The sequence below is a fragment of the Callithrix jacchus genome, chromosome 13 (assembly GCF_049354715.1).
Source record: "Callithrix jacchus isolate 240 chromosome 13, calJac240_pri, whole genome shotgun sequence".
NCBI classification, from domain to species: Eukaryota; Metazoa; Chordata; class Mammalia; order Primates; family Cebidae; genus Callithrix; species Callithrix jacchus.
In genome coordinates, this window is record NC_133514.1 from 69,411,242 (window position 1) to 69,419,782 (window position 8,541).

The 8,541-nt window shown below is 39.1% G+C and overlaps 1 protein-coding gene across 1 annotated transcript in view; it reads left to right on the forward strand.

Annotated features, from left to right (window-relative positions):
* Nucleotides 1–5,495, forward strand: part of PSMA8 (proteasome 20S subunit alpha 8) — a 64,104-nt gene extending 58,609 nt beyond the window's left edge. The window contains exon 7 of the mRNA XM_003734631.6: nucleotides 4,514–5,495. Within this exon, the coding sequence (XP_003734679.1) occupies nucleotides 4,514–4,606 (93 nt within the window). The 3' untranslated portion in view covers nucleotides 4,607–5,495. The remainder of the gene's footprint in view (nucleotides 1–4,513) is intronic.
* Nucleotides 5,496–8,541: the final 3,046 nt, after the last annotated feature.

Consider the following 8,541-nt stretch of genomic DNA (forward strand, 5'->3'; position numbering starts at 1 on the left):
TATCAAGCATTGCCAGGCGCAGTGGCTCATGACTGTAATCCCAGCACTTTGGGAGGCCAAGGCCGGTGGATCACTAGGCCAGGAGATTGAGACCATCCTGGCTAACATGGTGAAACTCCATCTCTACTAAAAATACAGAAATTAGCCTGGCTTGGTGGTGCGCACCTGTAGTCCGAGCTACTAGGGAGGCTGAGGCAGGAGACTCCCTTGAACCTGGAAGGCAGAGGTTGCAATGAGCCAAGATCAGGCCACTGCACTTCAGCCTGGGTGACAGAGTGAGACTCAGTCTAAAAAAATAAAAATAATAAAAAAAATTAAGCATCTTCTCTGACCACAGTGAAAAAAAAAACAAACTAGAAATGAATAACTAGAGGAATTTTAGAAACTACAAATTCATGGAAATTAAACAATATGCTCCTGAATGATCAGTGGGTCAATGAAGAAATTAAGAAGGAAATTGAAAATGTTCTTGAAACAAATGATAATGAAAACACAACATATCAAAACATGGAATACAGTGAAAGCAGTACTAAGAAGGAAGTTTATAGCTCTAAATACCTGCATCAAAAAAGAAAGGACCCCCAAAAAATGAAAATGTGTTCCATGTTCATGGATTGGAAGAATCATTGTTTTTAAAATATCTATACTACCCAAAGTAATTTATAGATTCAATGTAATCCCTACCAAAATATCAATGATAGTCTTCACAGAAATAGAAAAAAAAAAATCACAAACTATATGTGGAACTACAAAAGACCCATAAGAGCCAACGCTATCCCAAGCGAAAAGGACAAAACTGGAGAAATCATATTGCCTGACTTCAAATAATACTACCGAGCTATAGTTACCAAAACAGCATGATACTGGCATAAAGACAGACATATAGATTAATTAAACAAAATAGAGATACCAGAAACAAATCCACATACCTATAGTGAACTCATTTTTGACAGAGGGGCTAAGAACATACACTGGGAAAAAGTCTCTTCAGTAAAGGGTACTGGGAAAACTGGATAGCTCTATGCAAAAGAATGAAACTAGACCCCTATCTCTCACCATATACAAAAATCAAATAAGAATGGATTAAATACTTAAGCCTGTGACCTCAATTTATAAAACTACTACAAGAAAACATTGGAGAAAATCCCCAGGACATTGGTCTGCACAAAAATTCTTTGGTAATACCCTACAAACACAGGCAACCAAATGGACAAAGAGGATCACATCAAGTTAAAGAGCTTCTGCACAGCAAAGGAAACAGTCAACAAAGTGAGGTGACAGTCCACAGAATGGGAGAAAATATTTGCAAATTTACCCTTCTGACAAGGATTTGATAACCAGAATGTATAAGGAGCTCAAACAACTCTGTAAGAGAAAATGCAATAATCTGATCAAAAAATAGGCAAAGGATATGAATAGTCTTTTCTCTAAAGAAGATGTACAAATGGCAAACAGCCATATGAAAAGGTGTTTGTGCTAAGCTCACACTTCTAATCCCAGCACTTTGGAGGCCAAGGCGGGAGGATTGTTTGAGCCTAAGAGTTTCAGACCAGACTGGACAACACAGTGGGACCTTGTCTCTACAAATATAATCATTAAAAAATTAGCCTGGTGTGGTGGCATGCTCCTGTGGTCCCAGCTACTTGGGAAACTGAGTTCGGGGGATCACTTGAACCTGGGAGGTCAAGGCTGCAATGAGCCGTGATCATGCCACTGTATTCCATCCTAGGCAACAGAGCAAGATCCCATCTCAAAAAAAAAAAAAAAAAAAAACAGAGGTGATCAGTATCACTGATCATCAGAGAAATGCAAATCAAAACTACAATGAAATATCACCTTATGCCACTTAAAATGGTTTATATCTAATAGACAAGCTACAACGAATGCTGGCAAGGATGTGGAGAAAGGGAACCCTCATACACTGTTGGTGGGAATGTAAATTAGTATAACCATCATGGAGAGTAGTTTGAAGATTCCTCAAAAAAACACAAAATAAAATTCCCATATGGTCCAGCAATCCCTCTACTGGGTATATACTCAAAAGAAAGGAAATCAGTATATTGAAGAGATACCTGCACTCTCATGTTTATTGCAGAGCTGTCTCCAATAGCCAAGATTTGGAAGCAACCTTAGGGTCCATCAACAGATGAATGGATAAAGACAATGTGGTACTTATACACAATAAAGTGCTTTTCTGCCACATAGAGAATGAGATCCGGTCATTTGCAATAACATGGATGGAACTGGAGATCATTATGTTAAGTGAAATAAGCCAGGCACAGAAAGACAAACATTTATGTTCTCACTCATTTGTGGAAGCTAAAAATCAAAACAATTGAACTCATGGAGATAGAGTAGAATGACGGTTACCAGAGGCTGGGAAAGCATAGTAGGGGGCAGGGGCAGATGGGGATGGTTAATAGGTACAAAAAAATAGAATAAATAAGACTACTATTTGATAGCATGACAGGGTAACTATAGTCAATAACAATTTGTGCATTTTAAGATAACAAAAATAGTGTAATTGGATTGTTTGTAACACAAAGGATAAATGCTTGAGGGGATAGATACTCCATTCTCCATGATGTGGTTATTATACATCACATGGCTATATCAAAACATCGAATGTACCCCATAAATATATATACCTACTATGTACTCACAAATATTAAAAATTATTTTTTGAAAAAGCTTCTTCAGGCTGGGTGCAGTGGCTCATGCCCTTAATCCCAGCACTTGCGGGGCCAAGGTGGGCAAATTGGTTGAGCCCAGGAGTTTGAGACCAGCCTGGGCAACATGGTGAAACCCCGTCTCTACAAAAAAATTCAAAAGTTAGCCGGGCGTGGTTGTAGCCCCAGCTATTCCAGTGGCTGAGGCTATAGGATCACTTGACCTCTGGAGGCGGAGGTTGCAGTGAGTTGTGATTATGTCACTGTACTCAGCTCTGGGCAGCAGAGCAAGCCCTTGTCTCAAAAAGGAAAAATAAAATAAAAAATAATTTTTCAAAGCAGGAAATTATTTCTTCCCCAAGTAATACCACATCACTTCATTCAGGTTTTAATTGTAATGGTCTATTTATATGTCAGGTTTTTTCCACTAAACTGTGGACTCCTTAATACCAGGTAAGAATTATATTCTTGCACTTTACTCTCAGAACCCATGGAACCCCCAGTAATTGCTTGATGGGTAAATTCATTTCATAAAATGTCCAAATAATATATTTTATGTAGATTATTGACAAATAAGATTTTCTGACACATATCTCTATAGGTGAGATGGAAAGAAGTCTGGAGTTGAAATAAGAATCATAGACCTAATCTTGAATCTTTTAATCTTTGGCCAAATATAATTTAGATTTGTGAATCTAACTTTTCCTATATGTAAATTGCTAAAATCCTTTACATCTCTAACATCTTTGAAAATTTGGCTTACCATAAAGTTGATATGATATAAATGATAAATATTTATTTGTCAGTTTAATAGGTACTTCTTTGGTATTAAGATCATTGCATTTAGATTTTTTTATATAAATGCATTAACTTCACTGAAGTTAATAATTGCTGTCTTGGCCAGGCACACTGGCTCAGGCCTGTAACCCCAGTACTTTTGGAGACGAGGTGGGCAGATCACTTGAGGTCAGTAGTTTTGAGACCAGCCTGGCAAACATGGCGAAACCCTGTCTACTGAAAATGCAAATGTCTCTACTAAATATACAAAAATTAGCCAGGCATGGTGGCACATGCCTGTAGTCCCAGCTACTCAGGAGACTGAAGTGGGAGAATAGCTTGAACCCGGCAGGCAGAGGTTGCAATAACATCACTGTCTGGGCAATAGGGTGAGACCCTGTCTGAAAAAAGAAAAAAGAAAAAGAAAATGGGAGCCTGGTCTCGAACTCCTGACCTCGAGAGATCTGCCTGCCTTGGCCTCCCAACGTTCTGGGATTACAGGCATGAGCCACCGGGCCCGGCCAATAATTGCTGCCTTTTAGCAGAAAGCATGTAACCTTGGATCTACTTGTGAACCGTACAACAGAAAATCAAACTACACTGAAAATTCTTAGAAAAATAAAACCTTTTTTGCTTTCTACTTAGACATAAAGCAGTGTAAATCATCTTTTCCTACCTCATTTGGCTATTCTATAAACTGATCAAATCATTAAACCCTATCAGAGAATCACACAGTGGGGTGCAGTTGGTGGAGTTAAATAAGTCTTTCTCATGAATAGAATTAAGCCTTGAATTAAAACGTTTTTGGAGTTATATGCACATATAGGATATACAATGCAATATCACCTCCACCCTGCTTTCTTTTTTAGCACAATGATAGTAGATCTGGTTTTGTCAATAATTGTTATTGTTCTTAGACCTTTTGAAATGCTTCATTGTATATTTGAAGTTCTAAAATATAGTTACACATAGAAAATATAAATTTATTAAATATTGGATTTCTTATTGTAAATGTTTAGATATTTGTATAATTGACATTTGATCTTTACATTTTTTTCTCTGTTCAGATGTTTAGTGCAAAAGAAGTTGAATTATATGTAACTGAAATAGAAAAGGAAAAGGAAGAAGCAGAGAAGAAAAAGTCAAAGAAATCTGTCTAATTCTTCGGATGACCACTGGGAGCTCTTAATGTTTTGTTTTATTGGACTGCCTGAAGGTGTTTAGTGAAGTTTTAGAGGAAACAGTTACTTTGCAACATTACATGTAGTACTTGTGTGCTGTTTTGAGAATGCCAGATTTGTGGCTGTCTTCATTCTACTAAGTCAGACATAAGTTTATGTAAAGATTTTCTTTGAAATCGGATTTCAGTAATTGTTGAGAGCAGTCATAATTCCACATAACCTGAGACTCTACTCTACAATTTGTCCAGTGTCTTAATATATGCAAATATAATTTTTTAAAATGTAATAAAAAATTAATAATTTAGTGATGTTTGAGAGTATTGGTTGTCACTTAAGGACATAGCTATTCCAAATAAACTATTTATAATATTGAGTTGCATTTCTCAGTGAATGACAAAAGCATCCTTATACTGATAAGTTCTTAAAATTTTGTCAGAACCTTCTTCATTTTACAATATTTTGTTATTTTTATTTTACCTTTTTCATTTTATGAGTTGAACAAATATGAAAGACCTAATTCAAACATGCAATTAAAGCATGGGAACAGCTTCTAAGGGCATCTTAACAGGATGCTATATGAAAATAGGAAATAATACATATAATTTTTAGTTTTGATTTTTATTTTATCTCAAGTATGTCTCGTGTGTTCAGTTTTTTACATGTTCCATGAAATAACTTTATGGTTGGTGTTATGGTAGGCTTATTAGGAGGAAGAAGAAAAATATAAAAAGTGATGTCTGTCCACAGAGAGGATTTAATCCAAATGGTCCACAAAAGAAATGTGCTTAATGCCGGTAGTGAGTTTATATTTTTGAAAATAAAGACTATTAAGAGGCATGAAAACTAAAGCCAATATACCTTGTTATTTTAGAGCTTTGTGTCTTTTTTTAATATTCTTTCTGTTGTTTTAATTAACTATTTATTTCAGAGATGGGTTCTCACTATGTTACCCAGGCTGGTCCCAAACTCCTGGCTTCAAGCAGTCCTCCCGCCTCCACCACCCAAAGTGCTGAGAGTATAGGCTGAGCCACTGCACTTGGTCCTAATGTTCTTTTTTGAAAATGAGGAGAGAAGTTGAGTTCTTGTAGAGTGAATGAAAATCTAAGGGAAAGGCTGGGTGTGGTGGTTCATGCCTGTAACCCTAGTACTTTGGGAGGCTGAGGCTGATGGATCACTTGAGGCCAGGAGTTTGGGACCAGCCGGCCAACATGGCGAAACCCTGGGTGGGTGGGGTTGGTTTGGGGATGAAAATGTTCCACCTCAGATCATCAGGCAGTAGTTAGATTCTCATAAGGAGCCCACAATCCCTCGAATGGGCAGTTCACAACAGTATTCACACTTCTATGAGAATCTTTTGTTGCAGTTGTTGTTTCTGAGATGTGTCTTGCTCTGTCGCCCAGGCTGGAGTGCAGTGACACAATCTCAGCTCACTGCAACTTCCACCTCCCGGGTTCAAGCAGCTGGAACTACAGGCGTGTGCTACCATGCCCAGCTAATTTTTGTATTTTCAGTAGAGACAGGGTTTTGCCATGTTGGCCAGGCTGGTCTTGAACTCCTGACCTCAGATAATCCACCCGCCTCAGCTTCCCAAAGTGCTGAGATTACAGGCGTGATCCCAGACACTTTGCCCAGCCTCCTATGATAATCGTTAATGCCTCTGCTGATCTTGCAAGAGGTAGAGTTCAGGTGGCTTTGCTTGCTTTCCCGCTGCTCACCTCCTGCTATGCAGCTGGGTTCCTAATAGGCCACGAACCAGTACTGATCCTGGAAACCCCCAATCTAAGGGATATGGTTGTAATTCCATTCCTTATTTTTTAACTTGGCAAGTACTCATATAATACCACAGTCACAGCATGCCAGACACTGTTTAGATTTCTTTGCGAATATTAACTCATTTAATTATCTTAACAGTTCTGAGACAAGTTATATAATTTATGCCCATGGTGCTGATGTTTATAGTGCTTTGTCATCATGAATGTCCATGAGAATGGAAACATTTTTCATTGCTCAGCAGTCTCTCCCTCACAAGGATATATCATGAGAGGCAAGAGGTTTTTTTGAATCTCACTAACTTTTTTACTCCTATGACTGTTATTCTCAGTTATCAGAGTCTACTTGGTTTTAACTCAACTGATTTATTTTACTTTGGAAATTGTAGCAATATTTTGGTTAGGTTTCACTGATCTGTACAAAATGATTTTCTATTTAATGTGAAGTTTTTTTGTTTGTTTTTAGGTTAGGTCTCTGTCACCCAGGCTGAAGTTCAGTGACGCCATCTTTGCTCGCTGCTACTTCCGCCTCCCACCTCAGCCTCCTGAGTATCTGGGACTACAGGTGTTTACCACCACACCCTGTTAATTTTTTGTATTTTAGTAGACACAGGGTTTTACCATGTTGCCCAGGCTGGTCTCGAACGCCTGAAGTCAAGAGATCCATCCACCTTGGCCTCCCAAAGTGCTGGGATTACAGGCATGAGCCACTGTGCCCAGCTCTAACATGAAGTTTGAACCAAAAAAAATTCAAATGTTCTTGCTATTTAAAAATGTTACTTTTACTGGCTGGGCACAGTGGCTCATGCCTATAATGCTAGCACTTTGGGAGACCAAGGTGGGCAGATCACTTGAGGTCAGGAGTTTGAGACCAGCCTGGCCAACATGGCAAAACACCATCTCTACTAAGAATACAAAAAAAATCAGCCAGGCATGGTGGCACATGCCTGTAGTCCCAGCTACTCAGGAGGCTGTGGCAGGAGAATTGCTTGAACCCAAGAGGCAGAGATTGCAATGAGCTGAGGTTGTGCCACTGTTCTCCAGCCTGGGTGGACAAAGTGAGACTGTCTCAAAAAATAAAAAACAAGACTGGGTGCAGTGGCTTATACCTGTAATCCCAGCACTTTGGGAGGCTGATTTGGGTGGATCACCTGAGATCACAAGTTCGAGACCAGCCTGGCCAACATGGCAAAACCCCCGTCTATACTAAAAATAGAAAAATTAGCTGGGCATGGTGGAGGATGCCTGTAATTCCAGCTACTCAGGAGGCTGAGGCAGGAGAATTACTTGAACCCGGGGCAGAGGTTGCAGTGAGCCAAGATCACACCACTGTGCTCCAGCCTGGGTGACAGACTGAGACTCTGTCTCAAAAATATATTAATTAATTAATTAATTAAAATGTTTCTTTTACTTATTTTACTGAGAGAAACCCCAATATTCAAGTACTTTATGTTTTTTCTCTCTCATATCCCCAAGGTGAGATGATCACAAACATCTGATTTTAGGAATTACCTAAATAACTTACCTTTCCAGCATTAAATTACGGTTAAGTAGGTAGACTGAAAAATTTCTCACTGCAGGTATAGAAATGCTTGATAACATCTAACAAATATCCTTTTAAATACACAGGTAAGGCCAAGTGCAGTGGCTCACACTTTTAATCCCAGCACTCTGGGAGGCCAAGGCAGTTGAGGACTCAGTCCCTAAGACTGCCCCCCTTCTACCCCATCCAGATATCAGTTGCAAGTCCAGGCCTCCAGTTGCAAGTTCTGACCAACGCTTCAGTTATGGTTCCTGTAACCCTCTCTTTGGATTTCATTAAATTGCTAGAGTGGCCCACAGAACTCAGGGAAATACTTCCTTACATTTACCAATTTGTTACTAAGTATATTTCAAAGAATAAATAATGAGACGAAGAGATACATAAGATGAGGGCCGGTGCGGTGGCTCACAGCTGTAATCCCAGCACTTTGGGAGGCTGAGGCGGGTGAATCACTTGAAGCCAGGAGTTTGTGACCAACCTGGGCAACATAGCAGAAAACCCTGTCTCTACTGAAAATACAAAAAATTACCTGGGTGTGGTGGAATGCACTTGTAATTCCAGCTACTTAGGATGCTGAGGCACAAGAAACACTTGAACTCAGG